The sequence below is a fragment of the Podarcis erhardii genome, assembly GCF_964252035.2.
Source record: "Podarcis erhardii genome assembly, chromosome: 12".
NCBI lineage: Eukaryota > Metazoa > Chordata > Lepidosauria > Squamata > Lacertidae > Podarcis > Podarcis erhardii.
The window spans coordinates 940,554-958,041 of NC_138513.1; the positions used below are offsets into that span (position 1 = coordinate 940,554).

Below are 17,488 nucleotides of genomic sequence, written 5' to 3' on the forward strand. Positions count from 1 at the left end.
TCTTCATCTGGGTTTGTTATTTCTGGAATGGCTACCTGTCTGGCACTCAGGTATCAGGATGCCAGGGATTATCCCTCAGGCAGAGGGGCGTCTGAGTAGCTGAGCTCACCGGTCTATATGAATTTCTGAAGTTTTCCCAGTGAGCCAGTACAGAGATACATTTATTAGTGAATTCTTACATTTGGTACCATCCAGCAGAGGCCCTTTGCATAGATAGGAAGAAACTGTGATGAAGTGTTTTGTGGGGACAAGTCACAAAAGCGATTGTGCTGGCTTTGGCAGTGGGCTGCGTGTGCACAATATCTGCTGGAGGGGCAACACCCCCCCAAACCTATACATAAATTCCTGCAACAGGAGCACCATTATTAGGTCAGCCCCCCTCCTGTTGATGCTGGACGGAAGACAGAGAAAGAGAGAGGGGACTTATCTAGGGCAGGGCTGGGGAGACTTGGGGAGCCAAGCCCAGCGCTCTTTCTTGCGTTTGGGGCGTCAGATCCCTTGCCCAGGAGGTGGACCTTTTCCAGACTGGCTCTGCCACTGATCTCAACCCCCACTCTCCCCCCCCCCCGCCCTGCCCTGCCTTCCTGCCTCCCCAGGTGGCCGGTTCAAGAAGGAGATTGTGGTGGATGGGCAAAGCTACCTGTTGCTGATCCGTGATGAAGGAGGCCCTCCGGAGCTGCAGGTAAATCACTGGGGCCCCCTTCCTGGTGGGGGTCAGGGAGGGGTCTTGCTGTGGGTCCCCCTCAGCCTCTGGGAGTCACCTCTGAAAGGCCAGGCTTTGGGGTACTCTAGCAAAGCTGACCAGAAAAGTTAGAGGAGCCCCAAATCAAAAAATACACAGAGAATGGAGATTATTCAAGGAGTGTATAAGATTATATTCTAAAAAATGATATTATCCTAGCAGAATTAAACGATACTTGTATATAATAAACAAATCGAATAAATATACCAGAAAAATATACAGGAAAAAGCTATGAAACAAACTGTGCGATTAAAATTAAGACAATAGAAAAAGTACAACGAGAAAGATCTGAAGTTTCTTTCAGAAGACTTTATTAGATAAGACAGGATGTTATAACTAATATTCATTTCTTATTGTTAATTCTCTTTTGTTCTTGTTTATTTTTATTTTCTTTATACTTTTCGTTTTATATCTTCGTGTTTAATTTTGTTGTAACCATTTGTAATACATATGTAGGATGGTATTTTAAATTAATAAAGACGAATTTGAAAAAAAGAAACACTTCCAGGGCAGCGAGAGACCCCTCGGATGGGAGATCCAAACATGGGGCTCCTCTGTTGTCCTGTTGGAAAGGCTTCTCAGGGGGTCCCGCTGGCCGCTGGGGGCGGCGGAGGCCATGCTGCTCTGACTCCCCCCGCCCCGTTCTTTCTCCAGTTTGCAGCCTGGGTGGACGCCGTGGTCTTTGTCTTCAGCCTCGAGGACGAGATCAGCTTCCAGACGGTCTACAACTACTACCTGCGTCTCTGCAGCTACCGCAACACCTCGGAGGTGCCCATGGTGCTGGTCGGCACGCAAGGTGAGTGGGCGTGGGGCCGGTCAGCGCAGGGCAGGACCCCTCCGTCTGGCCTCGCAGTGAACTGGAGGGTCAGGCAGTGGGACGCCACTCTCTCTGGTCTGGGGATCATGGCAGGGTCTGGGCTGCCCTGCTCTGAGAAGGAAAACCAGGAATCCCACCCATAGCAAACTGTCTTGTCCCAGAGAAGGGGGGTCGAGAGGCTGCTTTTGTGGACTCACCTCTGGGTTGCAAGGGGGCTGCAGTTGCTGTTCTCTCCCATTATTATTATTATTATTATTATTAAATAATTCATTTATACCTCACCCATCTGGCTGGCTTCACAGTTTTTCCTACATTGTGATTTTTGCATAGCGTGCAAACACACGCATCATGATTGGTGATATATATTGTCAGGTCAGAAATTATGAAACCGATATTACGATATGCACTTGGACGATATATTGCCCAGCCCTAGAGACCTCCAGGTATAGGGTGGTATATAAATTCTAATACTAATAATAAGTTGAGACTAAGTTGGTGCATGCACACTTCTTCAGATACCAAAAAAAGCTAATACCCAGAACAAACTTAATTGGTCTCTACTGGACAATTTTTTAATTTATTTCAACTGTGTCAGACCAACATGGCTACCTGCCTGAAAATAATAATAGGGGGTTGGCACAGATACAAAGCTAAGCCACCTTAAATGGCCAAATCCCCCCCCCAGCCCATTCTGTAGGATGGGGACTGCCTTGGATGGGGGGGCAGAACAGAATGCCTTTTCCAGCCTGGCTGGCTGGCCCACGGCAGAGTTTTGTCCCAGGTCTCGCTTGCCCCACGGTCTCGACATTCTCAGGGCTTTGCTGCAGAGGGGAGAGACTGCGAGTCTTTGCCCCGAGGAGCTTACAGTCTAGCGTTTGCCAGTGCAGTGGCAACAGGAGGAGGAAAGGGGAAGGGGGGGGTCGGGCGGAGTGAAAAGCAAGTGTGTGGGAGACTCCCCTTGGCACCTGGGCTCCGCGGTGGATGTGGACCCGGGGGGGGTCATGTCTGGGGTGCTGTGGGGGCAGCAGTTTTTGTTCACAGGAAGCGATTTATCAGGAGGAGGAGGCCTGGGGGGGGGGTCTGCTTAGACTGGGGCCAGAAGTGGAAAGGCAGTGGGGTCAGGGGGGCGCCCCTCTCCAGCCCCTGGACAGATGAAAGGGAAGGGGGCCTCCTTTCCTCCCCCCTGAACTTAGAGCAGGAAGGGGGGACCTGCTGTGACACCCCCCTCAAAAAAATGTGGTTGGCCTCCCACCCTTGTCCCTAACCATTGGGCAAGCTGGCTGCTGGGGCTGCTGCAAGTGGGGGGGAGTCTGGCCTGGCCCCCCAGGCATGGCGGACTTTGTTCGTTTGTTTGACCAAAATTTATACGGTGCCTGATTTGGGGGAGGGGGGGGATGCCTCACAGGGTTCTGCAAAAAGACAAGAAAACCAAGGACAAAATTACTGCAAAATTACATGCAAAAAGTTAAAATGCTAAAGAGCCTTTAAGATTTGCGTCAACTTCCTAAGCGTCTGGACAGGCTTTTTGAAAGGTGTGTTTTTATCAGAGAGCCAGGAAGGCACCTGCTTGAGGTCCAGAGGCAGGGAGTTCCCAAGGACACACTCAATGACTTGAGTTTTTACAAGGGCGTCAGATGGGTGTGATGTGGCAGGGCCCATTCTGTTCACGGAGGCAACTGAGTGGCTGCACAAGGCACTGGCAACGGCCGGCCTGGCATTGTGCCCAGGCCCTGGGGCACTGTGTGGGGCAGCAGTGACCCCTGCCTGCCCCAGGGAGGTTGGCATCGGGGGGGCAGATGTTCTCAGGCCTCTCCCTGACCCCCTCCCTCCCTCTCAGATGCCATCAGCGCCACCAACCCCCGGGTGATTGACGACTCCCGCGCCAGGAAGCTGTCAAACGACCTGAAGCGCTGCACCTACTACGAGACTTGTGCCACCTACGGGCTCAATGTGGAGAGAGTCTTCCAGGATGGTAAGTGGATGCCTGGCCGGCCTTGGCTGGGGCAGCAGGAGGGGAGCGGGGCTGCAAGAAGGGAGCCCATCTTTCCTGGCAGCAAGCGGGCAACGGCCTTTGCCCCGAATTGCCCTTCCTACCCATGGTATGTTGACGGTTTTTTTTAAGAAATACACCATTTAGAGTAGAGACTGCTGGTCCATCTTGTGGCAGTGAGTTCCACAGGTCCCTTTATGTTTTGCGTGGTCTCTGTTGGTGGCAGGGCAGTATTTGCCCGCTTGATACCCCCCCCAGGGGCTTTGGGCTGCAGCTCCCATTAGCCCCCAGTCAGCCCCATGGAAAAGGCGGTAGAGCAGTGGTTCCCCAAGTGGATGGAGGGATTACTTGGAGGTGGGGGCCGCTCAGAGACGAGGGGGTGGCAGGGGCCACGGTACTTGCAGGTGACTATCAGGCTTTGAAAAGCTGGCATCACCAGACCAAATTCATGCATTTTGTTGGGTTAAGAGAGTTGTAATTTGAACAGGAGTCCAAGTAATTGTTACTGTTTTTAATTGTGTTGCGCTTACATCTTCCCAATTGGGTCGTGCAAAGAGCTCTCCTGCGTAATGCATTTTATAGGGACCAAGGGGGTGGCTGAGGCCTGGTGCTCTTGCAGGGCCTTTTCAGCAGTGGCTTTCATGCAATGGTCATCTCCAGACTTGACTACTGTAATTCGCTCTACGCGGGGCTGCCCTTGAAGCTGTCCCAGAATCTCCAGCGGGTGCAGAATGCTGCAGTGAGGCTCCTCACGGGGTCTCTGCCATGGGAGCATATTCACCCAGTGCTTTTCCAGCTGCACTGGCCCCCGGTGGAGTACAGGGTCAGATTTAAGGTGCTGCTTTTGACCTTTAAAGCCCTTCACGGCCTAGGACCCTCCTACCTACGGGACTGCCTCTCCCGGCATGCCCCACGAAGGACCTTAAGGTCCATAAATAGTAACAAGCTAGAGGTCCGGGCCCTGAGGAAGTTAGATTAGCCCAACCAGAGCCAGGGCCTTTTCAGTGATGGCTCCGGCCTGGTGGAACGCTCTGCCTCATGAGACCAGGGCCCTGCAGGATCTGATTTCTTTCCGCAGGGCCTGTAAGACAGAGTTGTTCCGCCTGGCCTTTGGCTTGGAGCCAATTTGATTCCCTCCCTCTCTTTCTTTTTTCCTTTCCTTCTCCTCCTGCGATGAGGCTACATTTTGATATTTTAATGTTTCAATATTTTAATGTTGTATTTTAATTTTGTTTCTAAGTTGTAATCATTCAACTTGTTTTTTTATTGCTTGTAAGCCGCTCTGAGTCCAGCCTTGGCCGGGGAGGGTGGGGTATAAATAAAAATTATTATTATTATTATTATTATTATTCTTGGCTGAGAGGGGAGGAGCCCTTGCAGTGCTTAGAGGCGGGGCCTGGTTCGGGTGAAAGCCTTCTGATTGGTCTGGGGAACAGCGGCCTGTGATTGGACCTGGAGGGCTCCGCTCAGGGAAGACAGGCAGTTAACTGCCCCTATGAGAAAGTCATGGTGGCAGAGGGGAAAGTGGGGGGCAGAGACTTGGGGTGAAGAGCAGGGGGAGGGAGCCCTGCCAGGCTGCCCTCTGGGCACGTGCCCACAAAACATGGGTGAGCGAAGGGGTCAGCTGCCCCAGCAGGCAGAAGTGCAACTGGGAGAGCTTTTGGTGGGCTTGGGCCGAGGGCGGACATTTGGCCCTGAGCATAGCTGTCAACTTTCCCCTTTTCTTGCAAGGAAGCCTATTCGGAATAAGGGAATTTCCCTTAAAAAAAGGAAAACATTGACAACTATGGACCTGAGGCGAACCTGGCCTGCCAGCAGAGGGGGCAGTGGAGGAGGGTCACAGTGGGAAGTTACGGTGGCAGGGAGTTCCAGAGACCCCGAAATAGAGGTGGGGCAACCCATTGCCACACACACCCTGCAAATACCTGTTGTGGCTCAGCCTCGCCCCGCCCCCCATTCTTGCCTTTCCCCAGCCCATCTGTGGGGGGGAGCCACCCCAAGTGTGGCTGCTGTGCCAGAGATGGGGGCTGCTCCCCCCTTTCTGGAAACAGCCCCCCCCCCCCGATGGTCGCCTGGGGCTTATCTCTCTCTCCCCCCCCCCCACTTTTCCAGTGGCCCAGAAGGTGGTGGCCCTGCGCAAGAAGCAGCAGCTCTCCATTGGGCCCTGCAAGTCGCTGCCCAACTCTCCCAGCCATTCGTCCGTCTCGGCCGCCTCCATCCCCTCCGTGCACATCAACCAGGTAGGGCGGGCCGGGGGGAGGGCATCTTTGGGGAGGGCCCTGGGTCTTTCCTGGGAGCTTGGAGGGTCTTTCTGGCCAGCCCCATGAGCGGGAAGAGGCTGTCCTGGGCTTAGCCCTGCAGGAAACCAGAGTTGCTGTTGTTTTTTAAAATCTATTTAATCATTTTTTCAATACAAACAACAACTGCAAAAGACACATACAACAAAAACCATAACACAATTTGACAATTCAGATTTGAATACACTGATATACCTATGACTACACCTTTTCAACAATGTTTTCCCACCTCTCTCCTCCCCACACTATCCGCCTTATCGCTTAAATATTCCTTCCAGATTTCTTCATATTTATCCATTCTTAATTTGCGTCGACATGCAGTTTGTTTGTATGTAGCTAATCTGTCCATATTATCAATCCATGTGCTCAATGGAATCTCTTTGCAGCTCTTCCAATTCATCAAAACAAGTTTTTTTGCTTCTAATATAGCACGGTACATTCATTTTTTTGACCCCTTGTAATCTCCCACGTTTCTGGAATATAATTTAGAATTAAATTCAATTCCCCTAAATAACAATTTCTTTTTATTACTCTTGCTGTAAACGTCCTCACCAGGAAAGCAGAGTTCTCGTTGCTCAGAGGTGTAGCCTCACCGAGCCAGACAGGCCTAGAAAGGGACATGAGAACCCAAAAGGGCCTTGCAGGATCTGGTCCCGTCCTCACAGTGGCCTCCCCAATGCTCAATACAGGAAGCTTGGAAGCAACAGCGATTCTCCAATTGTTATTCCCCATCTTCCAGTATTCAAAGGTAGACTGCCCCTGGGCATGGAGGTTCTGCTATCGCAATAGATCTCTATAAGAAGAGCCCTTGCGCCTGGTGGTCCACCTTCTTCAGCATCCTGTCCTTGCAGAGGGCACCCAGATGCCACCCCCCCCCCCGGTAGCCTTCAATGGTAAAGATGGAGAGAGGAAGGATTGCCCTGACTGGAGGGGAAGAGCTGGCTGGACCTCAGCTGGAGTGGCAGAAGGGCGGGGGGGCTGGTCCTGGGGGTGTCTGTGATGCCCTCTCTTTGCAAACTCAGGGGGTTGAGTGCCAACCAGCACCACCTTAACGCCAGCCAGCACTTTCTGCATACTTGCGAGACTTCCCTTGCCAGGCTGGTGGGTAGGAGAGCTGAAAAGGATGCCAATGTATTTCACACCTGGCAGCCAATGCTCCACTTTGCTTTCAGATAGTATCTGGGTAGACGAGTCTTAAAAGCCCAGGACAGAAATGTTCACAGTCCACCAGCGGCTCTGGTAGCTCATTTGCCAGAAGTCATCTATTTAGCATTAACTCTGGCGGTTCCCGCCCCGCAAGAAGTGAGGATACAGGGAACCAGGCAGAGGGCCTTCTCGGTGGTGGCGCCCGCCCTGTGGAACGCCCTCCCATCAGACGTCAAGGAAATAAGCAACTATCTGACTTTTAGAAGACATCTGAAGGCAGCCCTGGTTTGATGTTTTATTGAGTTTTTAATATTCTGTTAGGGACACAGGCGGCACTAGGACTTGCAGATCAGAAGGTCGGCGGTTCGAATCCCCACGACGGGGTGAGCTCCCGTTGCTCGGTCCCTGCTCCTGCCAACCTAGCAGTTCGAAAGCACGTCAAAGTGCAAGTAGATAAATAGGTACTGCTCCAGTGGGAAGGTAAACAGCATTTCCGTGTGCTGCTCTGGTTCGCCAGAAGCAGCTTAGTCATGCTAGCCACATGACCCAGAAGCTGTACTCTGGCTCCCTCAGCCAATAAAGCGAGATGAGCGCCGCAACCCCAGAGTCGGTCACGACTGGACCTAATGTTCAGGGGTACCTTTAACTTAACTAATATTCTGTTGGGAGCTGTCCAGAGTGGCTGAGGCAACCCAGCCAGATGGGTGTGGTATAAATAAATTATTATTATTATTATTATTATTATTATTATTATTATTATTATTATTATAGTCCACTCGATTCTGACCAAACAAAGCTTCCTGGTGTATATTTTGCTCTAGGAGGCGTAGTTTGGTCAGAATTGAGTCGATGCTTCCAGAGTTAATGCTAAATACTTTACTTCTGGTCAATGAGCCACCAGAGCCACTAGAGGGCCATGAAATATTGTGTCCTGGACTTTTTTAACTTGCCTATCCATCTGAAGGTAAACGGCGTTTCTGTGAGCTGCTCTGGTTCACCAGAACTGGTTTAGTCATGCTGGCCACATGACCCAGAAGCTGTACGCCGGCTCCCTCGGCCGATAAAGTGAGATGAGTGCCGCAACCCCAGAGTCGTCCGCGACTGGAATTAACGGTCAGGGGTACCTTTACTTTTTATCCATCTGAAAGCCAAGGGGCAAATTGGTTTCCAGATGTGATTTTTTTCCCAGCTCTTACTAGTAGAGTTGGAAGGGACTATTGTGGGTCATCCATCCTACATTGGCTCCCAGTACATTTCCAAGCACAATTCAAAGTGTTGGCGCTGACCTTGAGAGCCCTAAACAGCCTCAAAGGCCCAGTAGACTTGAAGGAGTGTCTCCACCTGCATCGTTGAGCCCGGACGCTGAGTTCCATCTCCGAGGGCCTTCTGGCGGTTCCCTCCCTGCAAGAAGTCAAGTTACAGGGAACCAGGGAGAGGGCCTTCTCAGTGGTGGCGCCCGCCCTGTGGAACGCCCTCCCACCAGATGTCAAGGAAATAAACAACTATCTAACTTTTAGAAGACATCTGAAGGCAGCCCTGTTTTGGGAAGTTTTTAATGTGCGACATTTTAATGTATTTTTAATCTTTGTTGGAAGCCTCCCAGATGTGCAGGGTACAAATAATAAATTATTATTATTATTATTATTATTATTATTATTATTATTATCCAGTCCAATCCCCTTCAATGCAGGAATCGCAAATAAAGCATCGCTGGCAGGTGGCTCCGAACCCTTGTTTAAAAACCTCCAAGAAAGGCGAGGCCTCCATTAGAAATCACTTAAGCACCGTCTGCTGTTCTTGTTGATTCTGCTGCGGCGGGGAGGCAGCCCCTTTTTTGGGGGGGTAGGATAGGTGGTTTGGTGGTGTGGGAGGCCCCCCAGTGTCGACCCCCTGGCCTCACTCACGCGTCCCCCTTCCTCCCCAGGCTGCCAACGGGAGCGGGGCCTTCAGCGACTACTCGTCCTCTGTGCCCTCGACCCCCAGCATCAGCCAGCGAGAGCTGCGGATCGAGACCATTGCCGCCTCCAACACCCCCACCCCCATCCGCAAGCAGTCGAAGCGGCGGTCCAACATCTTCACAGTGAGTGTCGGGGTGTGTGTGCGTATGGGAAGAGGGTGGGGGGCGGGCTCCTTTGGGTGGGCTGCCTGCGCAGAGCAGCCCATTCATTGCCTGCGGGGGGCAAAGTGGGGCGACACCAAGGCATAGCTGTCAACCTTCCCTTTTTTGCGGGAAATTCCCTTATTCCAGCGCTGCTTCCTGCTGCTATCCCGGATTGTTAGCTATCCCGTAGTCTGTCCCCGGGACAGGGGAGGCTGCTGATCCCTTGTTTTCAAATCTGAAAGTTGACAGCTAAGCACCAAAGTTGCCCCACAAGGAACCAGGTGGTGGGTCTTGCCCTGTTCCAAACATTCGCAAATGGTTTGGACACAGGAGGGACGCACATCCACTTTGCAGATGATTAAAAATCGGGACAAATTGCAAACTCTGCTGGGAATAGGATTGAGCTTCAGGGTGATGTTGTGGGGCAGAGATTTCATGAAGAGTCATTCTGGATTGTCCTCTCCCCTGAGTGACCTTTTTTTTTTTTTTAGCTTTCTTGGTTGTCCAGAAATAACTGAATTTGAGAAATTGGATCCCTCCCTCTGCCCCAAGGCCTTTGGCTTCTGCCTCTCTGATTTTAAGAGGGCAATGGATGTAAATCGGATCAACCAAAGGCCTGGTTAAAAAGGAACGTATTTGCCTGGCGCCTAAAGGTGTTTAATGAATGTGCCAGGCGAACTTCCCTGGGGAGAGATTCCGAGGACCCTCGTTGCTTCCTCCTCAGTTTTAAGGGCCCAATTCCCTCCCCGCTTCTGTTCTTCTACAGAAGTCCAGATACCACGGGGGGGGGTGTGGGTGTGTGCAGATTTCCTGCAAAAAGCAATAAAGACAAAAGAGCAAATTCATTTTGGAAAATCCTGGAGGGGAGGGTGTGGCTGCCACCTGCCCTTCAGGGAAGCAAAAGAGGCTGCCCCCCTGGGGGGTGTCTTCCACCTTAAAGAATGGCCAGGGGACATGGTTGGCCAGTCCATACTTTTGAAAAATTGCATCCCTTCCAAAGAGAATCCTCAGGCGAGACCTCTCCCCATTTTTCAATCATCTGTTTGCAACACGGGCCAGGGCTGTCCCGTCTTGAAGTCTTGACCATTGTAGAGAATCTGTATCTTTGAACATGGGCAAAGGTTTCCTGATTTCCAAACGGAGAAAAGCCACAAACAGGCTAAACCCCAGAGCAGGCATCACCTGGCCTGGAAGCAGCTGTGCAGCCCCCACCCCCGCCCAGCCCCACAAGGGCCACAGAGCAGTGCATGCCCCTAGGGAGGGGGGGCACCTGGAGAGGCTGTAGGTCTTGCTGGGGCTCCTTGGCTTGGCTGTGAGGTCTTCTGCTGCTTCCGGGGGGTGGGCAGGATGTGGAAGCTGGGGTTTGCCTGTCTGGCGCTCGGGCGGGGGCTGTGGGGCACAGCCTTTGCAAAGACAAACGACCCCTGTTCTCTCTTGCAAGCCCACCCCCCCTCAGCCCACTTGACCAGACCCAGTCTCTGGGTCCCTGGGCCACTTCCGCGCACAAACACAAACACACCCTGCCTTCCTGGGTCTCGGCTCTTCCTCTACAAGGGGGCTGCTCCTGGCTGTGGGGGTCCGGTGGGGGCCCTGGCTGTCCTTGCTCCTGCTTGCTTTGCTGCCCCCACTGCACGCGCCCCCCCTCCTGACGCTCCTGCTTGCTCCCGCTGGCTGCTGCCTCCCTCCCTGCTCCTCGCGGGCGGATCTTTGAGCGAGCGCTGCGCTGGCCTGCTCCCTCTCTCCGTCTCTCGCTCGCTTGCCCCCACCGCCACTCGGACGGAATGGCTTGCCGTGAGACCACCCCTCTTGCTTGGCGTCCCCCCGAGCTCCCTGCGGATCTGCTCTCTTCACCATGCTTGCTCACGTCCATCCACAAACTGCTGCCCCGCAGCTGCTCTCACGTGGGGGTCCTTCCAGGGGGCGGCACTGGCGGGGGGCTCCGGATGGGGGCTCCTGAAGGGCCTGGAGCCGGGGCTTGTTTGGCTGTTGGGGCACGGGGTGGGTGGGAGGGCGGGGACCCTGTTTCTTTGGTCTTCACCTGTGCACCCCTCATTCCCAGAAGCTCATTCCCATGGCTGCTGCTTCCCCCTGCCTCCCTCTCCAAACTCCTGCTGCTTCTGCCCCTTCCTGGCTGCCTCTCCTGCTCTCTGCACCAGCCAAGGAGGACGGAGGGTGTCAGTGTGTCTCTGGCCAGCAGGTGGAGGCAGAATCCTGCTTCCCTTCCTTCCTCCTTTCTTCCTTCCTCCCTCCCTCCCTTGGCTCTTCCTTCTCTCTCATCTGCTCGGCCTGATTGCTGCTGCTGCCGCTGCCGCCGCCGCCGCCCCACCTCTGGGCTGGCCGGCCTGATTCTCTGTGTCCTTCCTGCCGTGCCCCAGACAGACAGACAGACAGATGCGCACACACGTCCTTTTCTGAGTATAACATGCCAAACTCTTTATTCTTTCGATATTTGCAGATATGTGCCACTGTTTCCAACTTTTCATCAACCAAAAGGCCTTTTCAACTCCTTCCAAATTAGAAGATCCCGTTGGTTTCCCAGCAGGCACCTCAGTACCAATTCTCTCACTTTTCATTGCCTCTCCAGGGCCGGATCAGGGACAGGCACTGGGAGTGATCTCAGATTAGCGGCCTGCCCTACCTGCCGCCTGGGTCCCCCTCCTCCCGGAGACACGCAGGAGCCTTTAGCCCCTCCTCCTCCCCCCCTCTCTAAAGTCTCTCGGAGGGAGTCTGCTGTGCCTGCCCTCTAAGCCGGGACTTTGCTGGGCGAGCTGGACTGTCTGCGTGCCGAGAAGGGGCCCTCCGGGGACAGGAAGACCGACAGAGCCGCCAGGAAGTGCCAGGAGATGGAGGGGCCCACGGGACGCTTTGCCGCTGGTCGCGCCCTGCTACTTACTCTCCGGCTCCCTCCTTCCTCCTGCATGGACTCCTCCTCTCCTCCTCCTCCTCTTCTTCTTCCTCTTCTTCTTCTTCTTCCTCCTCCTCCTCTTCTTCCTCCTTCTCTGCCACGGCCGCCGCCGCCTCCCCAGACGACTATGGCTCTTGGAGGCCCCCTCTTTTGAGCTCGTCGGAGTGCGGGGCAAGAGGGCTGCCGCCGCCGCCAGCTCCTCCTTTCCGACCCCCTTCCGAGTGCGCAGGGGTTGGTGTGGCCGGCTGCGTTGATGGACAGACAACGCAAGGGCTTGTAAGATGGACGGACGCCGGCCGAGGGCCGAAGGCTGCCTCCTCCCGCCATTCTTGTGGTTCTGAATGTATCGCTTGCGTCCCCCGCCGTGACTCCTGCAAGGCTCTCCACTGTCTCTCCAGCACCTTCCATGGACCGCTTCTCAGCAGACTGTGGTTTCCAGCTTCATCTAGTGATCCGTTTATTTATTAAGCTGATGGTGGTGATGATGATGAACTGGAGTTATTGCTCTTCCTCTCCCCGCCCTCCTCCTTTCTCTCTCTCTCTCTCTCTCTCTCTCTCTCTCTCTCTCTCCCCAAGAATCATGTTCTAAATGTAAAGTAGCTGTTTATTGTCAAAGCTCTTTTGTAAGGGGCTGACGGTGGCCCAGTGACATCCGCGACTTTGTATGGTGCCCGTGTGTTCACCAAATAAACGGTTGGATTAGTCGGGCTGGTGCCTTCTTTTCCGGCGGTGCTTTTGCTGCTGCTGCTGCTCCCGCTGCTGCTGCTGCTGCTTCCTCCATCCATGCTCACCCCATCCCATGCTACTCTCGTCTGTCACCCCATCCCGGGGACCAGGGGGCGGGCGGGCAGGCGGGGGCCGAGGCCACGGCAGCGCCTCCACTCCTCTGGCCTGGGGCTGGAGCAGAGAGCAGGCGGGGGCTCCCCTGAGTCTCCAGGGGGCAGCCTCCCTTGCCCTGCCCTCCCTGCCCATCTAACGCCCCGTGTCTCTTCTCTTCCAGTCTCGGAAAGGCACGGACGTCGAGCGGGAGAAGAAGGCCCCGGAGTGTAAGGCGGACTCCATCGGCAGCGGGAGGGCCATTCCCATTAAGCAGGTTCGCGCTCTTCCCCCATCGCTGCAGCCCTGGAGGGAGGGCAGGGGGGGCCAGGCGGGGGGGTGGAGGAGCGGGCAGAAGGGGCACCTGGGGCTCACCCACTCTTTTTCCTTCCCCGCGACTGAGGAGCATCTCTTTGTCAGGCCCATTGTGTTTCTCCATGCCAGTGTTGCAGTCACCAGCTCTGTGTTCGGCTACTCTGTGTGCCTACGTGTGTGCATTTGGGTGGCAGGGAGGAGGGGAGGCCTTTGCTATGCTCTCCAAGGTGCCATCGGGGGGCTGCCAAGCACCATCTGCTGGCTGGCAACATCTGTGGAACTCCATGTTGCTTGCTTGGGCCCTCGTGCAATGGTCAGCGGGTGTGGGGGGCGGGCACCATTCAGCATGGATCTCTGAAGGCTGCTGGGGACCAGGCCTTGCCCGTCATGCCAGAATGCAAGGCTGGTTGCAGCTTCTTGTTGGCACTTGGCAGCCTCGCCTGGCATTGAGCCCTGGCCCTGAACGTAGATTCCAGGGGCCGGGGGGGGTGGCTGGCCTTGCTGAAGAAGGCCTGGATGAAAGGACGTCCTTCCCAGGAGCCGGTCAAGTGCTGGGCTGGCTCTCTGTGTCAGACTGCCTTCGAGAGGAGACCGAGCTCTGCAATCCCGTAAGGTGGTTTTGCTGCCATCTCCGCTACAGCAAAAGTCTCTGCAGGGAGATTTCCTCCAGACAGCGCCAGGTCTTCTGGAGGAAGCCCCCTGCCTTGCTGTCAGTCCCATTTGGGGAAAGGACCTGGTAAGTGGAGATCTCTCTCCCCCGTGGGCAGCCCCTCACGTCAAAGAAGGTGGACAGGAGTCGTGGCTGCTGGTTGTGGAAGAGGAGACTTCTGGGGCTTTGGTGCAAAACGTCTCCTGGAAGTCTCAGGGGCAGGACTAGGGCAGTGTTGTCCGTCCCCCCGCCAACCCCTTTCTCTGTCCCTGACACACCGGGCAGCTGGAGGAGGGGGAATCTGAAGGAGAAAATGGCAGGAAGGGAAAAGGTGCAGCCGAGGGTATTGCAGTTCAGGCAGCCCTTGTGGGAAAGAGAAGCTGTTTCCCCAGGACTTTGTTGCTGGCCCTTGGCCCTTGGCTTTTCGGGGGGCCCACCTGCCAGCAGCCCACTCCCCACAAGGGTTTGGACCCCTGTCTCCTTTCCATGGCAAAACAGGAGGCCTCGGGGGGACAGGGCATGTTTTGTGCTGGCTCTGCTTGCCAGCCATGGGGCTTCCCACTCTCTTTCGGGGGTCATGTGTCGGGGGGCTGACTGAGCCCCCTCCTGGCCTTGGTGACTGGTGGCAGCTGCAGGCCACACAGCCCTCCTGTGGCTTTCTGTCCGTGGTGGCTGGGCCGCCTTCTGTGCAGCATTCAGGTAGTTCTGACTGAGTTGTGTAGCACTTGGGCTGCCATTTTGGGGGGGTGCTCTCTCCTCCTCTCCCCCAAATGCACGCCTGCAAGGCTTCTGTGTGAACTTGGTCCAGGGCCCTTGCCAGAGGTCTTCTGTTGGGCTCCCCATGGTGACTTGGGAGAAGGAGAGCCCAGAGGCCCGTCCTGTCCAACATCCTGCTCTTGCCTGTGGGACTCCCACAAGAGCACTCTTTACTCCCGTGGCCAAGGGTTCAGGCCAACCCAAGGCTGCCCCTCTGTGCTAACTGGAAGGTACAGGCAGGGTCCTAGCCCAGAGCTTCCCTGCAGACCCTCCCGGCTGGCTCCAGCCCCCTACCGCCTGAGAGTCAGGCCACATCTAGGGCTCATCTAGTCTAGAGTTCCCTGCCCCCAGGAGCCCCCAGGGGCAGCTGGGCAGGAGGGAAGAAGCCCTACCAGCCCAGCCCTCCATGCCTGGCTTGCACTGGTGGAGAGCTGGGCTCCTCAGTGGGGCTGAGCAAGAGGGGAGCAGCCCCCCACCACCACCTCCCTCCTTGTCCTGCCTGGGGTGCTCCCATCCTCCCCTGCCCCTGGGGCAGTTGCTCCGGCCCCATCCCATCCTGCAGAGGCTCTCCCTTCCTGGGCTGCCTGGGCCGGGTGGCTTCTCCTTGGAGGGAGCCGGGATCATGCTGGGAGCTTAGATTACATTTAAATTGCCATTTGCATTTTCCAATCAATACGCGACTTTACAATTAAGTTTGGTGTTAAAATTCTTAGCGAAAAGTGAGTGGAAGGGAGATTTGTGGAGTAAACGAGTCCTGTGGGGGCCATTGCTGCTCCCTGCTTCATTACCCTGCATATTGCTGCTGTTGCTGCTGCTGCCGCCGCTGCTGCCTCCTCTTCCAGCCTCAATCTAGCAGCCTGGCTTGGCGGTGGGGGGGGGGGGAGAGATGCGTACATGTGGGGAGGAAGGCGGCCTGCCCCATCATGGGAGACCCCTTTACCCCGGTGGGGACACATTGGTTGGGGGAGAAGTGGCAGCCGGGCGGAGGGGGGTGGCTTGGCTGGAGGGGGCGGGCAGTGCCCTTTATTGGCTGAAAGCATCTCCTGTGTTGGGGCGGGGGGCGGCCTGCCTGCCTCCTGGCCTGGTTCATTTTGTCCCCAAACCTGTTCTGCCTTGTGACCTTGGACACACTTGACTAGACTGGAGTCTGTTGCGCCGCAGAAACCAGACCTTCCCCACCACCCCCAGGAATGCTTGGGGGCCCCCTCACTCTGTCAGCTGGAGAAGGGGGCTTCCCAACATGACTTCCCTTCATGCCCCCGCAGTGGTGGTCTCCTTTTTCTGCACTTGCCAGCAGTAGTGGGGGCTTTATTTGGCTCCTTTGGGGACCTGAGGATGGGAGGTTCTCAGCTGACCAGAAGAAACCTGGTCTCCTCCTGGACCATCAACAGCCACAAGATGGTCCAACAGTGGCCTGAGAAGAAAGAGGAGCAGGGGGAAAGGCCGTGTCCTCCTGAATGTGTTGGAAACCTCAAGAGAGAGGGGGGGCTCTTGCCCTGGGGCCCTGCTTGCTTACGAGCTTCCCGTTGGGCCCCCGGTTGGCCCCTGTGGGACTGGGTGGGCCGGATGGAGCAGGGCTGTTCTTGCGTCCTTCAAGGTGGGAGCCTTTGTGGGGAAGGAGGAGGGTCTGCCTGTTTGGGGGCATGGGAGGCAGATGGAGGGGCCTGTTTCTGGACCCCACCTCCCTTCAACAGCAGCAGCCAAGGTCTGCCTCTGGCCTGCCTAGCCTTGGTCTACTGGCTGCCCACGTTTGCCTTCCCTCCCAGTTGCCTGGGGAAGGACTGGACTGTGGGAAGCCGAGAGGGTTCCTCGGATATGGTCAGCCCAACCAGGGATGAACATCCACGGGGCCTCCTTGGGCTGTGGGGACCCCGAGCTCAGCCTCCGTCAAGTGCCCGTGGTCTCCTTGCAGGCTTTGGCCAGCTCAGCCTTGACCTCTGGCCCCAACTACAGGCACAGCTGGGGGAAAGGCACCACCTGCAGAGACTGGGCAGGGCACCCCCTCAACTGGCTGGTGGGCTGCGCCTCCATCTCTGGCCCTCGGGCAACCGCCCTGCCTGTCGGGCTGCTGGGCCAGGGGGGCTGGTTTGGTCTCTGACTCTCGGGTTTGGGGCCTGAGAAGATTGCGGAAGAAGGCTCAGGCCTTGCCTCCCGCAGGGCAGCCGGCCAGTCTTCACGGAGAGGCAGCCCCTTGGGCTTCCAGGAATGTCCATTTTGCTTTGGAACACATTGCATTCTCCTTTTCCTATGCCTGAAATGGATTGCTTCAAATTGGATTCCTGTAACATGAACCATTTTTTTTCTTTTTACCGCCAATGTTTGGGCCCCATGTCGATTGCATAGTGGAGAGACTGAGGCAGGGCAAGCTTGGCTTCCGGGCATCCCTGGACTTTTCCATGGAAAGGACTGCGCTCTTGGGGGGGGGGCGTTGCGTCCAGGTGCACAAGGCACAGTCTCTGCGGGAGAGGGGAGCCCCTTTTGTGCGTAGGGTGCGCTGCTGGTGGGGCTGGGCAGAGGGGCTGTGGCCTGGCTGCCCCGGCTCAGTTGTGGGGACCATCTTTGCTGCTCTCTCGCTGCCCCTCCGTCTTCCTCGGCTCTTGGCTGCACTCTGGAGATCACAGGCAGGAAGCGACTCCAAGACGATGGTGCCGGGTCCTGGCGTGAGATGCAATTTAGCTCTTGGGGTGCGGATGGGGAGGGCAGGAGATTTCTGCCCACCTGTCTTGGCTTCTTGAGGCTGGGCTGTCTTCACAGAAGCAGCGGGGGGGCCTGGTCTGGCCAAGTCCTGCAGAGGGGAAACACGGCCTGGGTGGGGCAGGGGGCATTCGGGCAAGAGGCCTCCGGCCTTTGTACTGACCAGGCGCTGAGGCAAGAGGCCTTGTTCCCCCTCAAGGATCTGCCCGGGCCTGAGGACCCCTTTGCTGTCCCAAGAGGCTGAGCATCCCAGGTCCCCA

The 17,488-nt window shown here is 55.7% G+C and overlaps 1 protein-coding gene across 4 annotated transcripts in view; it reads left to right on the forward strand.

Moving 5' to 3' along the window:
- AGAP3 (ArfGAP with GTPase domain, ankyrin repeat and PH domain 3) overlaps positions 1-17,488 on the forward strand; it is a 102,113-nt gene that overhangs the window by 52,883 nt on the left and 31,742 nt on the right. For 2 of the 4 annotated variants that reach the window (XM_081834221.1, XM_081834220.1), the window contains exons 4-9: positions 597-682; positions 1,397-1,538; positions 3,397-3,531; positions 5,662-5,789; positions 8,917-9,072; positions 12,999-13,091. In XM_081834221.1, coding sequence (XP_081690347.1) covers positions 597-682; positions 1,397-1,538; positions 3,397-3,531; positions 5,662-5,789; positions 8,917-9,072; positions 12,999-13,091 — 740 coding nt within the window. Of the gene's footprint in view, positions 1-596; positions 683-1,396; positions 1,539-3,396; positions 3,532-5,036; positions 5,157-5,661; positions 5,790-8,916; positions 9,073-11,548; positions 11,690-12,998; positions 13,092-17,488 lie in introns of those variants that run through there. The other 2 variants (XM_081834223.1, XM_081834222.1) reach the window with 2 other exon arrangements.